This window comes from Sebastes fasciatus, chromosome 5 (assembly GCF_043250625.1).
Source record: "Sebastes fasciatus isolate fSebFas1 chromosome 5, fSebFas1.pri, whole genome shotgun sequence".
Taxonomy (NCBI): domain Eukaryota; kingdom Metazoa; phylum Chordata; class Actinopteri; order Perciformes; family Sebastidae; genus Sebastes; species Sebastes fasciatus.
Genome location: NC_133799.1, coordinates 29,673,558 through 29,693,797, shown reverse-complemented (window position 1 = coordinate 29,693,797; position 20,240 = coordinate 29,673,558). Strand labels below are relative to the sequence as shown.

The following is a 20,240-nucleotide window of genomic DNA, read 5'->3' as shown; positions in this document are numbered from 1 at the left end:
TCCCCTACACAGTTTTTCAAATTCATAGAAAGCACTGACAGATCTGCAGCCTTTTACTTCATGTTGTCATTTTGTCAGTGTTTCAGACTCAGGCCTCAGGAATTCGGTACGTTATGAAGTTTAGTTAACGGAATTTCTTTCTCTGCAGCGTCCTGAAGTTGATATTTGAGTCCGATCCTTCTCTTTGATTGATTGTTGGTGTCCTAGTGTGACCTAGTGGAAGAACATGGAACACGAAAAAACAATTGACTCTTTTAACACTAAAATAAACCTCTGATATCTATAACGCTCAGCTGAAAACATTTGTAAAATATTTATGTAGTATTATTTATGTAGTATTATTTTAAGTAGTTACAGTTACCTGCACCTCCACCAGATACTTTATAACGTTAAAACGCTTGCATGTCAATATACATAAGTAATACTCCAATAACAAAATATACATAATACTATAACACTTTGAAAGAGGCCATTCACCCACCATGATAAGTACTTGGTACTTTGTGTACATTTTGCTTATAATACTAATGCAAAAGGAATAAAAAGTACAATTTTGAATGCGCAACTTCCAAATGTAATGATGTATTTTTACACTGTGGTATTAATAATTGCGTGCGTGCGTGCGTGCGTGCCTGCCTGTCATTGATCCAGTGGAGGTTGCAGCATGTTCTATACTGTGTGCGTGTGTGTGTGTGAGTCAGCAAAGATAAATGTCAGCCATTGAAGAGGGTGTATTTAATGAATTCTTGTTCAGTATTTTGCATGTATTGTGTGTCTGTGTCTGCGTGACTATATTAAAGTAGATCTATAATATGACAGCCACAGCACTGCATGTGTGTCTGTATGTGTGCTCCTGCGATTTGATTGGCACATGCCACGCACGTCAGTCAGCGAGGAAGAAGAAAAATGGACCTTTAAAGCGTGGTGATTCATGCCCTGCTGCTCTGTTTAATGTCTTGCCGAGATCTAATTACAGCCGCTCTGAATATGGCTCCCCGCTTTTAATTAACACGCCCAAGAAAAGGGAAATGGAGCAAAAATGTAAAATTAATTGAATGGAATTTGTAATTCAAAGTGCGAGAGTGAAAGGAGGAGAGGAGATCAAATACGATTCCCCACTTTTAAGAGTTGGCTCCCCTGGGGTTTCCCACCCTGTGTTTCAAGGTTTGTGTGTTGTGAGTCCACAGTGGGGCATGGCCTCCATTTTCAAAAACGAAGCATCAGAATTAAGCTTTATATAGAGCAGAATAATGATGTGGATTCTTGCTGGGAGAAATCGTCTTTTAATAAGTGAGGGCTGGCAGAGAGGGGCCACTCTCAAGGCTGCAGAGCTGGGATTAATGCAGCAGGCAGGAATCATTTATAGAAGAATCACTCAAGCTCACACACTATTGATTTCACCCAGTGGGTTCACTAAAACACACACAGGCACAAGTTAAAGGACTTTATTCCATTCAACTTGTGTTTACAAAGTAAAGTTTGATGCATTTTTCACAATTTTCATAATTTTTTGGTTGGCAGATGAAAAAAGGCTTTCGAAATTCTATAAGAGACTTAAACTTTACAATACTGATACTGATAATAATGAAAAGGGTCAAAAGCATCAATGGATGTTGATTTGAGAATCCTATGAAGTGTATGAAACAAAAACATCACTGGTTGCAGAAACTGTTTTAAACAAAACAATATACCAAACAGCGTGATTAATATAGTTATCAAGTGATCAAACACTGTATTTCAAGATATTTTTACTTTTTATAGCCACATTGAGTCTACAATCAGAGCTGAAAATAAGGGCAGCATATTTGTTTTAGTATTAGTACACATGCTGAAGTACAGCAAACCAATAATCAGTGTTGGAGCAGGGACTGATATATTTTTTTAAGTAAAAGTAGCAATACAACACAGTAAAAATAGTGCATTCAAAATTACTCGTACTGTATTTCAAAAATGTAATCACAGGTACTCCTAATGTAGAATGGCCCTTTACTGTGCTATAACATATAGTATTGTGTTATTATTACTAGACCACATCACAAATTGAATGACCGGTAGTCTGGAACCTCTCGGTTCATTTTAAATTTCCAAGGGGCATTATCAACGGACATAGACCAAAATGCTTCTGGACGCAATTGGATTGACATGTAACAACTAACATAACACATAACACAAATGTAACATGTAACATAGCACTGAAGCACAGAAAGATGTAAACTGACTATAGCATGCAGAGATGAGCTGTGATGGTGAACGAGTATTGTCGTTTTTACCATCAGAATAAAAGTCATAGTATATTATGTCATAAAATATCTCAGTCATAGTATAGTATTTCATGAAAAAAGTCATAGTATAGTATGTCGAAAAAAATATTAAAAAAGTCATAGTATAGTAGGTCAAAAAAATTAAAAAAGACAAAGTATAGTATGTCGAAAAAATGTCATATTATAGTATGTGGAATTTTTTTTTTTAAAAAGTCATACTACAGTATGTCGAGAAGAGTCATGGATGGTACCTCGAAAAAATAAAAAAGTCACAGTATAGTATGTCGAAAAAATATAAAAAGTCATAGTATAGTACGTCGAAAAAAGTCATGCTATAACATGTCGAAAAACAGTCATAGTACAGTATGTCGAAAAAAAGTCATGGTATTGCATGTTAAAAAATTAAAAAGTCATAGTATGTCAAAAAAATAAAAGTCATACTATAGAATGTCGAAAAAAGTCACAATATAGTTTGTAGAAAAAAGTCATAGTATAGTATGTCAAGAAAACTCATAGAATAGTTCCTCGAAAAAATTAAAAAGTCAAAGTATAGTATGTCGAAAAAATAAAAAAAGTCATAGCATAGTATGCTGAAAACAAATCATACTATAACGTTGAAAACTAACTAGCTAATGTTGAAAAACAGTCATAGTATAGTATGTTGAAAAAATTGAAAATAGTCTCAGTATAGTGTGTTGAAAAAAAAAACATCATAGTATAGTATGTCGAAAAAAATTAAAGTCATAAATAGATAGATAGATAGTAACTTTATTGATCCCGAGGGAAATTAAAAAATTAAAATAGTATATGTCGAAAAAATAAAAAAAACATACTATAGTATGTTGAAAAAAGTCATACTATAGTTTGTCGAAAAAAATAAAGAAAGTCATACTATAGTATGTCTAAAAAATGTATAGAATTGTAACTTGAAAAAATAAGTCATAGCATAGTATGTCGAAAAAAAAGTCATACTGTAGTATGTCAAAAATCAATCAGTTTAGTATGTCGAAAAAAATAAAAAGTCATAGCATAGTATGTAAAAAAAAAATTAAAATAGTCTCAGTATAGTGTGTTGAAAAATAAAAAATCATAGTATATCGTGTCGAAAAAATTAAAAAAATCATAGTATAATATGTCATGAAAAAAGTCAAAGTATAGTATGTTGAAAAAAAATAAATCATAGTGTAGCTTCTCAAAAAAAAGTAATACTATAGTATTTAACAAAAGTCATAGTATAGCATGTGGAAAAAATTAAAAAAAAGTCATAGTATAGTATGTCGAAAAAAATAAAACAGTTTGTAGAAAAAAAGTCATAGTATAGTATTTGGAAAAAAACATAGTATAGTATGTAAAAAAGTTTTTAAAAAAATCATGCATCATGTACAGTATGTCAAAAAACTCATATAGTATGTCAAAAAAATTCATAAAAAAGTCATATATGTTGAAAAAATTATTTAAAAAAAATAATTGTATAATGTGTCAAACGTCATAGTATAGTGTTGAAAAAAAGTCACACTATATGTTGAAAAAAGTTATTGAAAATCATAGTATTGTATGTCATAAAAAGCCCTAAAAATCTCATTGTATAGTATGTTGAAAAAAGTCTTTAAAAAGTTTTGTAAGTGAATGTAAGTCTATCTGGCATACTGCGGCATTGCGCTGGGAGCAACTGATTGGAAATACACATACTGTATCGCTCAGAAGGAATGGAAGAAGACAAGTATTGCGAGGTAATGCAAAAGTATTAAGAAGGAACGCACAATATTGCAAGTTATTGCAAGACATATTGCGAGGGCATGCAAAACTAGTCCTCAAAAAAATAACCGCCGTGACCCTTAAGGGGCTCTGTAAAAATGTCATAGTAATGTGATGATATTGTATGCCATAAAAAGTCATAGTATAGTATATCATAAAAATGTCATGAAATAGTCAGTTTTAACCCCGTATAAAGTACCTAAAATCTGTTATTAAGCACAGTACTTGTGTCCTCAAATGTGAAGAAAAGGTTACCAACCAGCCAAAATAAAATACAGACCCTCAAATGTTTGTATTTGAACAAAATATTTTCTTTATTCTGCAAGAGAACTGAATATGGTGGAGCTCCACTGATAAACGTACATGAGTTCAGCTCATAAACAAATGGAGAATCTACAACCAACAAACTATCGCAACCGATACGAGAAAGTAAAGTGAACTGTGATTGGCCAAAACCATTTCAAAGAGAGAATACCAAGAGAAGTCGTTAGCAGGTAGGTATGGCAGAAGGCAACACTGAGAAAGAGACCAATTACAGTCGGTCAAACAGGAGGAAATCATCACCACACAATTTTGTCTTTTAAATTTTGAACTGTTGGATGTTTGGGCTTGTTCACAGCAACTTTAAAATAAAGTTGAAGTCATTCAAATGAAACTGTTGCACTCAGAGGATAGTCCTTTTGAATGTAGGTTTCACATCAAGATCAAATTTGGGAAACATAAATTTGTGCCGTTTACCAATGACGGGGGTCAATTCACAGTGACTGGTGGTGATCTTACCTAAAAACCAAAATATATTTTTTCTTTTGCTAATTGGTGTCGTAGAGGTTTTCTGCAACGGTGCATAATGCACCTAAAGAGCATCGTTCACCACACTGTTTAAACTATCTGCTCACATTGTTGCAATAAGACATTAACTACAATTTACGGAACATCTGGAAAACTTTTAATAATGAGGACAAAAACTATTCCAAGCCCAATGTTCTTAAACATTTCTGTATTAATCAGATGTGCCAACAGTAGACATACATTTTCATAAAGTAATGGTCCTCTCTCTCAGTATTACATTGTTATAGCATTATACAACTGACAAAAATAACTGGAACTTGTTTCAGCTGTAAGCAGTGATGTTAAATTTGCTATATCAAATTCAGATCTGAATACACCATAAACAGACAAATAACAGTTGTTTTTCAAAGACATCTTTTTTACCATTTTTTCTTTTATACACAAAAAACAACAGTCAAGAGTACCAAATATGCATGCTGGATCTGTACGTATGTCAAAAAAGAGGAAAAGGGAGGGAGGGGGGAGGGGAAGGGAAGGATGGGTGTCATATACACTTTTTTTTTAAAGTTTTTTTTTTTTTTAAAAGTCCTTTATTTTCATATATATAAGTTGTTACTCCTCAAAGCTGTGCTGGGTACTGTGATCAGATAAGCAGTGGTAAGAACACAACACGACTCCTCGCTGAGAATCACAAACATTCAAACCTGGCTGCAAATAAAACTTTGCAGAACTGCTTGAGGGCGAGTAGTAGTAGTACTTGTAGTAATAACGGTAGTAGAGGAACAACAGACGGATGCTATTTAACAGTCCTGGGGTGGTAGTGAGTATAACACTCAGAAAACAAAGGTAACAGTAGGCTTACTGTACCTTTTTGTTATAGAGACTGCACCTTTTGTTTGAATCAAAATGTACCTTTATTTTCTGAGAGATGATCCTAAGCCTGTTTCCTGGAGTTATTTGAGTTAGAGTTGAGTTTTCCAAAGTGAAAACTCAACTAAACAGTCTGTAAAAGTAAACTTGACAAAACAGATATTTTGGTTTGTCCCACTAACCCTTAACTGCTTAACTTCTTTCTGCCTGTTCTTAGTACTACTACGAGCGAAAACCCTGCCCATTCAGAAACACTTGTCCTGTGGGGGTCGATGCACCTGAGGGAAAACATGCGCCCCTCCATCACGAACCCCTGGCTGACAGAAAAGGGAATATTGCATGTTGTGGTGGAGTGAGACACGCAGGGAAATCGTCCTGCAGAAACCTCAAATCTGTAAGTGTTGAATTTCGCATTAATGAAAACTGATTAGATTAAAAAATAACTGCTTAACGCATTAATTTTAAATAATTTCGTCAGTGTTTACCTTCCGTATGTCATGTAGTAAGCTGCTGTTGTCTGTGGGGAACGTTTTGCATTCATGGTATAAATCATTCCTTTGAATTTGATTTTGGTACTTCTTTTGGAAGTATCAAAATCAAACATATTAACTTAACTTATCAAATCAGTGTCAAATTAAACAGCAAAATGTACGGAGCCCCAAAAGTACCAAAAAACAAGATCCAAATCTTGCGTCTAAATTATCACACAAGACATTATCAAGATAACTTGTGGATGGTTTCACACAAGATAGGAAAAAATTGCATTTCCAATCCATTGAAAGAAAACTTAATCTGAAATCCCCCAAAATACGTGTTTGTTCTTGAGATTTCTGCAGGACATTTCCGACACAGAAATAGAAAAGTTTCAAATTGCAAACCAATCTAAACTCCAGCTACGGTCATCATGTGCAAATATATGAAGTAGCAATGAGTGAGAACGCTGTGACTTTTGGTAGTTTTCCTTTAAATCCTCAACAGAAGTCAGTTTATACCAACAGCACACAAACTGAAGAGTGCAGATCAAGTTAAATCTGATTGACTTTAAATTGGGACATCATTGAACAAGGATTTTAAAAGATGGACCCTTCCTGACGTGTCACAAAAAGTACCTGTTTAAATTCTTTTTAACACAAAATGAACAGATCAACCGACAATCCTAGCTAGCTGTACGGGACACTCATTCACACAACATGGTTTTATCTTCTGAGTTGCGATAATATCAAGGCAATGGAGATAAAAAACATCACTGAAACATCCATTTCCAATGATCAACAACTGAAGGATTAACAAGAACTGAAATCTTTGGTCTTAATGTTTTGGGGGAAAAATGAAAACAGTCAAAGAACAGCGACTACGACTCAAAACAACCCTTAAAAGTGTAATATCTTTTTAGCTTTATATATATATGATAGATAGGACATCTCCGTGTAAATGTGACTCATGATGCATACGCAGACACCACAGGTAAATATTAACACAAGTCTCTTGTAGATGATAAATGTGTGCAATTTCAGACAAGCCCTCTGTGAAGGAAAAGATCCGAACATTTCTCTGAGAAGTTTCAAAAAGCGCCTCCTTCCCTCCTAAAGTAGCTCTACGTTTTGCCTGTAACGAATACTGTACATCTGTCATAAAACTCTAAAAACCTCAGCCCTGCTCACCATAAAACAAAAGGGAACTCTTTTTTTTTCCTTTAATAAATGTATATTTTCATATAAAGACATTCAACAGTGAGCAATGCAATATACTTCAAGTAATAAAGTTAGGGGTTTTTTGAGTTCCCCGTTCAAAAAACAAAGTCGGCTAATACAAAACATAAATAAAATCAAACCGTCAGACTGTGTGGTGATGGAGGGGGAAGGAAAGACTATGACATCCTTTTGGTGATGATGCTGTGTCTAAGCTACAGGAAGCCATGAGGGACAAGCCTCTTGAAGTGAGGACACTCCAAAAGTCAGAGTCGTGGGGATCTAGCTTAATCGACTGAGAGTGATTTAAGTATGAATGCAGAAAAAACCCTGATTTATTTATTTAAATTTTTTTTTTTTTTTTAAATCGCTGGTTTTGTTGTGTGGTCGTTTCTACGGTAAACTTGAAACACCTGAGGGTTAATGACCGGAAACGTGAAAAGTCTGCCAAATCGAACGGGCCTGCATTTCCGATAGCACCTAGAGAGTTAGGATCATCTTGTTTCCGTTACGGACAAACATGACTTTTGGTGCTTAAAAAATAGGAAGGAAAAAAACAAAAAACTTTGGACCCGGACTGATCCTTTTTGTACATTCAAGATTATATCGACAAACCCCGCCTTGCTGTCCCCTGTTAGTCTAAGAGAAAGAACAACGACCGTCATCGCTGATGGACAGCAACAGATACAAAACACAAAAAAGGCTGTGTCCCAATTCAGAGGCAGATGACTTTAAAGGATGGCGGGTACATAGGAGAAGCCTAAACCTGGACCTCCTCCGCAAACTGGATCGTTTGCAGAGGATTCACCACAGTGTCATTGCTAATTCTTGCAATTTCCTGCCTGTAACCACAGTGGGTTCTGGTATCAGTATCCATATAGGTCTGGGACAAAAACACTGGGCTGTTTACCCTGAAACGTCACGTTAATACTTGTAGCCACAGTTTGTGCGAAAGAAAAGTAAATGTGAAACTGCAGAATGCAAAGTTTTGACTAATGCTGGAGGCCTTAACAATACACAAAATGTCAGAAGAAGCTTGAAAAAAACTCCCTTTAGACAGTAACAAAGTTAAGTCATCGACGTAGAAAATGATCTACTAATTACTGGATGTCCAAATTTGGACAAAACATCACATTCCTTGGCTGAATTCAAAAGTGGCCCCTGAAATAGGACACAGCCAACATCTCACCACGTCCTTTATGCTGCAACTGTCAAGTCCAGCTGTCGATACCATCTTTCTTTCTCCACACCTGCTTTAGCTTTAGCTTCAGTTAAAATGGGAAGGTAGAGAGGGACTACTGGGGCCGGCAGTATGCGTCAAGCTAAATGTAATTTTGCCTGTCCTCGCAAGCGAAACAACTGGTTTGATTTCTGCAGTTGTTGCTGTGTCAAATACATCTGAGGCTGGCTGTTTATAACAACTACTAACTGCTTTTTGTTTTTAGGAACTTGTCAAGCCATGTGTGCTCCAACCTTGTCTCGGCATGGCTGCTGTTACACAACAGACCTGAAAGTCACAGTAAGTACTGTATGTTTCCATCCATTTTGAACCGGCACATAATAGACCAAAGTGGAAATGGGATCAATTTGAAAAGCTATCACCAAAAAAGGTTTGTAGACTTGGCTGAGGTGGGAATGTTTCCATTGGCGTTAGTTATACCTCATCTATATCAATATGCCAACAGATTTGAGTTTTTTCAAAGACACACTGATGTTGCCAATTTTGCTTCTGTAAACGCACAACCATGTAGGATTACAGAAAGCAGTAATGGAATGTCATGACGAACCAGCGTTACTACTCGTGCTCTTTTAATTACATGACCTTGCTACGCCTTCTCTGGAATATTTGTTTAATCCTAGTTGACGGAAACACAAACTGATTGGCATTTTCTTTCCAAATTGGATTAAATACTGCCGGCTTTAAGACGCCCAAACAAATTCAGGAGAGACCGCTTACTATCAGGTCCACAAACCTCGCCTCCCCGAACTCATCTACCTAATGTGAGCAGACTATATCAAGGGCGTGGGGGGGTAGATAACGGTGATACCGTTAGGGGTTACTACACTGTAGGGTGTTGAGGAGGACATTGAGACGGGGGTATAGATAAACACGTGGTGGGTACAACCAAGGTTGTATCATTCACTCACAATGACTCCTCTGCAGCTTCTCAAACAATGGCCCTCTTCCTACAACCTGATACACTTCTTCAGACGCACCTCTGTATGTGTGTGTGGCCCATACACTCTGATGCTGGCTTATCATACTGTGAAAAACACTGCGGACGACAGAGAGGGGAGGGTGCTTTGTCTGACTTTGTAACCAGCGTCTTTTAAAAGAGTTTTTTGGTAGACGCCTTAACAAATGTTATCCTGTGAAAAGTGAAAAAACGAAAGTGCCGGTGTGTGTGTTAAGAACAGCTGCCTTTGTTTGCCATAAACGGGGTCAAGATATCGTCCCATCTCTTCCTCGCAGCTCTGCTAACATTCGCTTTTCACTCTTAAAATAGCTGCAGATTATCAGACAGGCAGCGACGGGACGACTGTCTGGGGACACCAGGACCCCCAACCCTGAGACACAACGATGATCATCGTCTCAGAGATGCCTCTCCAACGGAACAGCCAATGGGTGAGCATTATCTTCATGCCAACAGCCAATCAGTAATACAGAATTTCAAATTTCTAGGAAGAATAGAATGCAACTTGGTTGTGTTTTTTTCTCTTCAGTTTTTGAAGATATTTTTTATTGTGTGATGCGTTTTAGTCAGTTTTGACAGAAAATGCTTCCACTGGTTATAAAGTCAAGCACCGGCAAGAAGTTCCGAGTTTTAAAAAAAGAAAGTTGTAACAAAATAAAAGAGGAATCGAAGCAATCAGACAAACAAATTTCACTCCAAACGCTTCACTGTGCACTTTGATTATCTCTCGGACCTTAGTGCGTCGCTCTGCTTGACTGCTGAACTACATTAACACAACGCTAGATTGCACGTTCTTTCAAGTTTTCAGTATTTTCTTCTAAAGCCTGCGTCTTCAGCTCGGGACATCGCCTCCGTCTACCTGCTCTCCGTGTTACACATAAAACATTTTTTTTATCAAAGCTTATTATTTCTGAGGGTTTTGTAACAAAAACACAAACAGTCCCAGTTTTTCAACCCACAGTCGTTAGCATATATTCATGTATCACTCACTCGTTTTTTTTTAAACCACACATAAAATGGGTTTCAGGTTCCCTGGTCAGACTTGTCCTCCTTCATGCTTTTAAAAGGATGATTTTGGTGAAACTGACCATTTGTAACCTTTCTCTAGTCTTGTTTAAGTGTAGCAACATTTGTGACCTCAGCACTCTGTGTGCTTTGCCGTGATTCGGTTACATAGTGCTCACAATTAGAGTTGGGCCGATCTCCGGTTTCGCTGGTCCGATCAGGTGTACGAATATACACCGGTTTGATTTTATGAGACGTTCTGGCAAATTAAAAAGTAGCTGACATCAGCAACTTTTGCCCACGGCGTCACTTCGCTAAATCCAGCTTGTATAGAGGGCTACAGAAGAGATGCCTGAAATAAGGTCTGTGGTTAACACAAGCTTAAGAGATTTTAACGTTTTGTGCTATGATATAAAACTTCGGTAAATACCCCTCATGAATTTTGAAGCTTTCAGATTTCTTAAAAGAGGCGGTTGCTAACGAGTGGCTACATGAGACTACTAAACGTCATCACGCCGACCCGTCCGCCTTTACAGCCTCCCTGTGTATACTCGCGTTCATGCGACCGTGGTGTAGTTTGTTTATAGTCCAACGTTAGCTTTTTACTTACTAACGTGCAAGTATCATAAACGTGTGTTTGCAACATAGCTTATTTTCTGCAATAACCCAAACTCCAATGGAAAAATCCCATTGGCTTTTTGTCAAGGGAACCAGGGCAATGCTAACTTCCTGTTGGCCTACAAAAATCCATCATCCCTGGAGCACTCTATATTAAAATTTCAGTTCGCTACATTGTCATTCGTGGGGTGTGAGTTAAGTGCGACACCTAGTGGTAAAGTCGGTATACCTGTGTTTGGCTTATCAAATCGGTTTGAATATTTTTACACTGGCCCAACCCTACTACTACAAGTGTTTATTTCCAAATATTTTCCTAATGAATCAATAACGCTTTTGAAAAATGCCCAATGTGATGTCATAAAATTGCTTTTTTTTTTATCACATAAGACAAAGAAAAGCAGCAAATCCTTACAATGGAGAAAATGACTTAAAACATCGTTTCACTTGCCAATTATTCTTCCGTTGACGGACTCATTTAATGATCAACTAATCATTTTAGTTTTGATTTTTCAACTTCGACGTACAAAGCTCGGCGAGTGAATCACAGAGCAAAGGTACAGAGTGCTGAGGTCACACATGGGACTGGTTTAAGTGCTTCATACTCGACCATCTGTATTTACAGAAGGTCCTGGCGTTTCTGTTTACGTACCATTTGGTTTTCCAAAAAGGCTATTTGGTGCACAAGCACGTGGCCCAAAACTCGGTTTTATGTGTGGTCTCAAACACACCATTCGTTTGCTTTTCTTCGCTCCTTTCTCCATTCATAAAAAGAAAGGAAAAAAAAAAACACACACTAGCTGACTCTTTGCCCTCCCCTTTCCCCTCCACACCAACTTTGGTCTCTGGTTCTGATCTGTGACATTGCCATTTACACACTGGCAAAAAAAGATGTTCCAGCAAAGCAGAAATAATACAAAAAACCCTCTACAGTTAGTATAAAAGCAAGCCTTTTGTCCTTCTTTTAAGACTACAAAACTGTTTTGTGTCGCTTGTGCCCCACCCTCCCCCTAAACCCTTCAGCAGCAGTCTACATGGAGGAACACTTCATAAAACAAGTGTCCGTTGTCTCGTTATGCTACATTATTTTTGCTTTTTCGTACGGAGAGGGACAGGATAGACACTTGACATCATCTCCTCTTGCATTTACCACAAACAAAAGCTACGAGAAACAAAAGGAAACATCTGAAACATGAAAACGACTTCAGAAACAAACAAAAAAGGTGGTAATATAATCATCTGAGGTGCAAAATAAAAAAAAACGGGAAACAAAAAAAAAAGATTTGGGAATGTTTTGTCGTCTTTCGCGTGGTTTCTGATAAAGTCTGAGCTGGAGTTTAGGTAGCAGCGGGGTCAATCTGAAACTCTGACGTCTCCTACTCCGTTTCCTTCCTTTCTTTCCTTCAGTCGCTTATTTTTTTTTTTCACATTCACAAACATTTAAAACTTCCTTGTGCAAATCAAGCAGTCTTTAGAAAGAATGCCCTCCGAAATTGTTCTTGTAAAAATATATAACTCCAAGGTGGCTGACGTGTGTGTTGCAGCAAGTGTTTAATTCGTTTCTATCTTTATCTTGTCTGGTGTTGGGGTTGCTTTGTATTTCAACCAATCCCCCCTCCCTCCTTCCTTCCTTCACTCGCCCCGTTCTCCATTCCCCAAGAGGGGGTTGGTTTGTTGTCTATGTGGGGGGTTGTGTGGCATTGGGTGGGTGGGGTTCATCTGCGTCCGGAGGGCATCTGTGCGTAGACGGGGTATGCGAGGCGCACGTTGAGCGAGTCATTGTGCTGCACCAGGGAGGTCTGGTGGTAGTGGAGCACCAGGTCCTTCAGGCTGCTGTACAGGTTGTAGGGCTCAGCGAAGCCAAAGCCGCGTGGTGTGCTGTAGATGACGCAGTGCTTCACTTCGCCTTCGACACTGAGGACACAGAGAAGACGAGTTCAGTCGAGCTGGCTAGTCAGGGATTTAGACGGTAAGTAGTAGTTGAACAGGATATTCGACCTGTCCGCATTTTCAGATAATTTCCTCAAAGCCTCTTTGTTCTTCATTTCCCACAAAGAAAGTGATATGACTGACTAAAAGACTGTCATTTGATAATAATTACAAATAAATTTGAGACAGTTGTACACTGTCATTGGTACACTTTTGATATATTGATTCCAATACATTGTTAGTGTAATGTATTGAGCAGGACTGTCAAAGTTAACGCAAATTTGTTTTAACGCCACTTGAGATTTTTAGGTTGTAGTGGGCTCAGTTTTAAAGCTAGAGAGAAGATACTGGTGTCTTCTCTCTAAATAACGCTCCAAACTTGCACTACATTTTGGCGAGGAAAAACTGGCATGGCCATTTTCAAAGGGGTGCCTTGACCTCTGACCTCCAGATATGTGAATGAAAATGGGTTCTATGGGTACCCACGAGTCTCCCCTTTACAGACATGCCCACTTTATGATAATCACATGCAGTTTGGGGCAAGTCATAGTCAAGTCTGCACACTGACAGCTGTTGCTGACTGTTGGGCTTGAGTTTGCCATGTTAGGATTTGAGCATATTTTTTATGCCAAAAACAAACCTGTGAGGGTTTCTGGATGATATTTATCAGGTGATAAATGCTAGCTGCTAACCAAGGCTAATGGTAATTAATGGTCTGCTAACTGAACTACATACATGTCTCCTGAAGGTTGACAATCAATGAAAGTTCATGTAAATGAAGGAAACCAAATATTACAATCACCTCAGCCCCCCCTGGAAATTGTTTCGACATTTCAGATGCACTAAAGTCATGTCTTTTGTGTACTCACATTACAGAGCAGGCGTAGCAGCCTTTTTTGCTGCTCTCCCGGATGAGGAACGCTCCGTCCGGCTTCCCGATGAGCAGCTCCTCCGACTGCGTCCTGTTCAGGTCCCCGACGAACCAGCTCTTCTCATCGTAGTGAGGCAAGTTCTCATCCTCCTCGTTCACAAAGTAGCCTCTGCACCCACACACAACGAGAGACACGTGTTGAACAAGGAGGACTTTATTTAATATTCTCTTAACTTTAAATAAGTACAGATTAAATTAACAACAGTTGCTCTGTGCACACAGGCATATGTACAGTTTGGCAGAGGATAGGAAAAAAAAGTGGAGACTCACTCGTCAGTGTTTTCGTTCTTGATTCCCAGCCAGTCGTTAATTCGTTTTTGACGAACTCCTTTGTGATTGAGCCAGCTAGAGAGAGCGAGAGACAACCAATACTATTAATAAGATGCAGTTTAAAAGGCTTCTTTCATTTACAACATTATTTATGATGCAGTGAACAAACATGAGACTGGACAGAAATCTAATTAGCGAGCCTCCAACAAATGTCTTCACAGAATGAGGCCAGCTCTGCTGCAATGCTGTTCGACTCGTTCCTGGAAGTAAAGTAAGAACTCGCCGCCTGAACTAGGCCTTCAGTAACAGTAAACGCAAGTTTCTAATCAAGAAGCGTGACACTCACAGAGCGTCTGATTTTTTTTGGGGCCATGGTGCTAAATTGGGTGATGGAATGATATTCTGTGGATTAGCGAAAAATATATATTCCCAGGTTTGGTTATAGTGTGCACAATACAGAATTATAACTCCCAAAAACAGTTGACGTGTAGGGAGGACAAATGTTTTTTCCCCGTTTAGAAGTTGCTGCAGAGCCGGAGGCGAGCGTAGCATATAAGTCTGATCCAAAGTAAACACTTTAAAAGGAAGAACTCGACTTTACCAGACAGTCTGAGGACAACATGAGAGCAGGATTAACAAGTTAGCTGGAAAAATTCTTCCCCTTTCAGACTGACATGCTTGACTTCAGTGAGTCAACACGTGTCAGGAGACATGAGCTAAACCCAAGTTCAACCCAGGTCTCCAAATGGTCTGATGCAAGGGAGGTTTGAATGACATTTGACTATTCTGACTAGGGGTGGGAATCACCAGAGGCCCCACAATATCATATTATCAAGATACTTAAAGCCAAGTTCACACTACACGACTTTCAAAGTCGTCAGATCGCTGTACTGTTCACACTACACAACTTGCTGTCTTGTAATCGTGAGTCTTTAATCGTCTCTAGTCGTTATGGTTTTCACACTACTTGACTGAGCGCTGACAGGGGGTCACACACTACAAGATCTTACTGCGTGTGTTGCAAATGCAACACACATAGTAAGTTCCTCTTGTTACAGGCGACCCCTCCTCTACCAGGTTTCTCTCATTGGCTGTAGCTCATGGCCAGAGTCCCCGACAGGTCCACATATTTAGCATGCTAGATATCTGGAATGTGTCTGTGAGCCTCTAGACTCGTCTTTGAGCGGCTCACACATGACGCTTGAACGCCGATGTGTGCTCTGATCTGGGGCTTTTGCAGGGAGCGGAAAATCAGGGTTAAAATTGTGTCGTGTGAACTATAGGCATTAGCCACGATACGATCTTATTGCGATTTTACGATATGCTGAGTGTTGCAATAAGATATGACAATCCAATCAATTCTTTAGGTTTTTCTAGTTTCACCTACCAATATCTTCACTTTAAGACTGAGCCCACTACAACCTCTGTAAGACAGAATAGCAACAAGACCTGCCAGATTGTTTAGAGGTTAAAAGTTTATTTATTAAAAGATCAATACTTGACGTCCGTGTATCGATACAATATTGCAACGCAAAATACCGCGATACTATGCTGTATCAATTTTTCCCTCCACCCCTAATTCTGGGTGAGATTAAACACAGTTATCATAATCATGCTTCTTGAAACAAACCACTATATTTTCTGGATACAACAGACACAGCCTCTGAGTCTAACTCTCATCTACAGGGAACTCATAGCTTCTCTAGTTTTGATAATAAACAAATTGTAAATAAACTGCATCACCTGAACTGACAAACAGGACTAGGTTTGTCTGACCGCATCAAAACCAAGATGCTCTTTTTTCCCAGCGCCATGGTTAATAAATATATTTCACACTCTGTTTAATAAACTGAGCAACAAGGTGTCTGCCTGCTGTACTAACAACCAATCATGTCTTGTGTACTTACACTAGGTACTGGTCCCTGATCTTGCGGAGCTGTATGAGGTCGGGCTTCAGGCTGTTCATCTTTTTGTCGGTCTCTCGGTTGTCCATGGCTTGCGTCTTCAGGTCCTGCTCCAGCCGCACCTTGCTGTCGTGGATCTCTCCGAGGCGAGACTTGAGCTTCTCGTAGTTCATCATGATCCTCTCGATCTCCTTGTCGTTGCCCTCGCGGCGGAAGCGCTCGATGTAGTCCTTGCTGTAGCGCTCCTGCGTGTGGCACTGCTCCTCGAAGATCTTGATGGTCTCGTTGAAGGCTTCGATGGCCGTCCGCTTCATCTGGATCTCCTGAGGGGGGAGAGAAGAGGATGTGAGTGAGGGGACATGATGGGAAACTTGCATTTTTTTCTGTTAAAACCATAAAAACAGTAAAACGTAAAACGGCAGTAGGCAGAACAATTCCATAATAACCTTTCAGCATATTGTAATTCCGGTGTTCTGAGAGAAAACTAGACTTCTGCACCTCCTCATGGCTCTGTTTTCAGAATTTAAAAAATCAAGCCGTGATGGGAGACTTTGGCCAATCAGTTCATTTCAGAGAGAGAGCGTTGCTATTGGCTGTTTATTCAACAGTGGCAGCTCTCAATCACTCGTGAATGAACAGTCAAACTAGGAATCGCTGATGAAATAATATTCTATTACAGTAATGCTTATTTCTCTCCTGAAATGTTTTCAGAAACATCTTGTAGTGTACTGTTTAGCTGTAAAATGAGAAAGTTTGCTCCGGCTGGTGGGCGGGGCTTGGTATTTCCCCAACTGATCTCAACATGGCTGTTGGGTCACAAACTTTCTCATTTTACAGCTAAAAAGTACACTACAAGATGATTCTGAAAACATTTTACGTGATAAAAAAGCATTACAGTAACGGAATATTGATTCATATTTGATAAGCGCTGCCTAGTTTGACCGTTTGATCGGAGTTCGCGAGTGATTGACAGCTGCTCAGAGACGGCAAGGCTCCAGCTCGGATCTGATTGGTTGTTTTCCTCCAGTCTGTGGAATCTTGCAGATGCCATTAGGAGCACCGGAGGACACAGAGGTAAATTATTTTTTTCAGATTACCTGTCTCATGAACTACTGTCAGGATATAGTGACCGTTTTATAAGAATAACTTTTTTTTAAATCATATTTGCTCCAATTCTACCCACTGCTGCTTTAAGTCCTAATACGAAAGTATGTGTGTACCTGCGACGTCTTGGTGTATTCTTCGTACAGTCTGTCGTACTCTTTGCTCTTCTCCTGGTACTGATTGTGGTATTCCTGCAGTTTCTTCCCCACAGCATCGATATTATCCTCCTTTACCAGCTGGTCCTAAGGGATCGAGGAGGAGAAATGAAAAGCATTAGAGAGCGAGCGGTGCACAGAAACTCAAGACAGGAAGAGGAGGCATGCATGAGTGTGAGACGTGAAAGAATGAAGAGCTATTTGTAATTAGCGACGGAGGAAAAAGTGCATGTGCGTGTTTGCTCCCTTCACCCCTGATTCTGCTTAGCGAGGGTGACTCCTGAACAGGCTCGTTAATTAACCACCCACAATGCCCTGGGCGTATGGCAAGGTGTGCACGCTCGGAGATATTGCATCGCTCTGAGTAATGACTCGCCTGGCAAACGAGTGGAGCGAGGGAGGAAGGGAATAAATGCAACGACGGCCCCTTCGACACCGCGGATGTGTGCAATTATTTAGGGAGCATGGCACGGGGGCCGGGGCAATATTTCAGTGAGCGGAGATCTTGCTGCCGCTGCAGTTTTGAGTGGAAACACCCAGCACGAGCCACCGTGGTACCTCGGTACAGAGGGGGGGGGGGGGGTTAAAGAGGGAACGTGTTGGAAAAGTGTGTCAAATGTAGTAGAAACTGATATGAGCAGATGTGCCACACCAGAGGACACAGCCTTACAAATGAGTCTAATATGAGCTATCTGTTTTAAACATGCAGTTTAATCAAATATTCCAAACCACAGAATACGAACTGAACACACCTGAACTTTAAAGGGATAGTTTGGGTGTGAAGTGGGGTTATATGAGGTAGTGTATTAACTACAGTAGATGACTGTCGGCACTCCCCAGTTTGGAGAAGCAGAGAGGAGTTACCATACATAAGCAAAGCAATGCACGGCTGTAGACAGGGCCAGCAGCAAATTGTATTTTAGCCACCGAAAAGAAAGGCCGTCAGACAGTTCTTTATGACGGGGAACTGAAGCCTCTACATCCATCTATGCTCTCGCCAAAGCCACAAGACTCCATTGAAAAAAAACAGCAATTTTTCACAGAACAGGGGGGGGTTGCTGTGACTTATGTGACTTGCTGTGATTATGTGACCTTGGTGAATCCAAACTAACAAAAGTCACACAATAGCAAACAAACTATCCGATCGAGGCAGCGGTAGACCAGCAACTCCTGTGTTCTGCGAGGTAAAATTACTGTTTTTTTCAAACATAAACTGTATAGCTGTCTCACAGCAAGGTAAAATATTCAAAATATAGGGTGCACTTAAACTGATCTTTTTAGGTGGCTAAAATACGTTTTTCTGCCGGCCCCGTCCACAGCAGTACATTGCTTTGCTCTTGTGTCGGTACTCCAGTCTGTTTCTCTTCACTGGGGGCGTGCCGACCGTCATCAACTGTAGGTAATACACTGACTATGGATAAGTACCTCATACAACCGCACTTCAAAACACCTAAACTAAAGTCATACATGTCATTCAAAAACCATGGGCATAAATCATCTGCTGCTATAACAACCTCAATTCTTCTAGTTTCAGGCTTTCCACCAGATGTTGAACTTGCTGCAGGGAGTTGCTCCCATTCAGAGACAAGCTCACATCAACAAGTACTGTTTTTTTCCTTCAATAAAGCCGATTGCCTCAACTGAGATTAAAGACCCTGAATTTTCTTTCAAATAAAGTCATAAACAGACAGTGCGTGTGCGTGTGCGTGTGCGTGTGCGTGTGCGTGTGCATACCTGCTGGAAGCGGGAGATGGGGTACATGAGTTTGACGTCCAGCTTTGTGTTGTACTGAGCCAGAGACTCGTGTCTGTAGTGGCTGATGAGCTCCACTACCGAGCCGAACGTCAGGGGGTCGGAGAAGCCATACTTCCCGTCCCGATGGTAGATCTTTATCAGCTTGTTGTTGCCCCCTTTCCTGAACACGAAAAGGAAAAAAAAGAGGGGATACAGGCAAGAAAATGAGTACATATTTAAACCTTTATAGCGAATATATATGCATCTCAAAACAGATGCTTCTCCTTAATATTCACACTTTTAACAGCTTCTAGTTCAGGCTCAGTTCCCCTCTCAAGCACTTTATTTCCAGGGCAGTGGGCGATTTGCTCCAATTTACCAGGATGCTGAGTAGGCGAAATGATTCTCAACACATGATTTCCCTCAATCTGTAGTTAACTAGAGGGATGGCTGCATAAAAGTGGAGCAGGAGAAGTAATCTACCACTCCTTCCAGCCTCCGTAAATCCCCCTGTGGTTTCAAACACACTCCATTCATGACGCTCATGTACCTCAGTGTGAGCGTGTAGTCGCCCTGCATCTTGGTGGAAGCGTCCCGAACCAGGAAGGTCCCATCAGGCATGTCTCTGAGTTTATCATTCACCTCCTCCCTGAAGGGAAAACACAAAAAGAATAGAGTTTGAGTTTTGTTGAGTGATCTGTGTACAGATGGTGTTTAATTGAAAAGTCTGCCTCCAATTATCAGCGGCAGGCAGATGAGGACTTTACCCGCAGCCACAAACAGACACCTCAAAGTAAATAGTCCATCAATTAAAAGATATAGGGAGTGACTGGGCAGACTGGTCCCAGCCAACAGCGTCTCTGCTCTAGATGTGCGTGTGTGTGTGTGTGTTTAAGGTGGAAGACTGGCTGTCTGCACTGTAGGTGTGGTTATCATCTGAGTATGTGTGGATTGTGGCTGAGAGCTAACCTGCACTTAGGAAGGTAAAGCAGCAGTGATAAAAGCCCAAGACTCATCATTTTTTACAGATGTAAA

The 20,240-nt window shown here is 39.8% G+C and overlaps 1 protein-coding gene across 7 annotated transcripts in view; it reads right to left on the bottom strand.

Annotated features, from left to right (window-relative positions):
• Nucleotides 1-5,354: 5,354 nt before the first annotated feature.
• Nucleotides 5,355-20,240, bottom strand: part of pik3r3b (phosphoinositide-3-kinase, regulatory subunit 3b (gamma)) — a 252,924-nt gene continuing 238,038 nt past the window's right edge. For all 7 annotated transcript variants that reach the window (XM_074636385.1, XM_074636384.1, XM_074636383.1 and 4 more), the window contains 7 exons: nt 19,756-19,854; nt 19,206-19,386; nt 17,433-17,558; nt 16,216-16,535; nt 14,309-14,383; nt 13,977-14,147; nt 5,355-13,092 (listed from right to left, as the gene is read on the bottom strand). In XM_074636385.1, the coding sequence (XP_074492486.1) occupies nt 12,894-13,092; nt 13,977-14,147; nt 14,309-14,383; nt 16,216-16,535; nt 17,433-17,558; nt 19,206-19,386; nt 19,756-19,854 (1,171 nt within the window). In that variant the 3' untranslated portion in view covers nt 5,355-12,893. The remainder of the gene's footprint in view (nt 13,093-13,976; nt 14,148-14,308; nt 14,384-16,215; nt 16,536-17,432; nt 17,559-19,205; nt 19,387-19,755; nt 19,855-20,240) is intronic.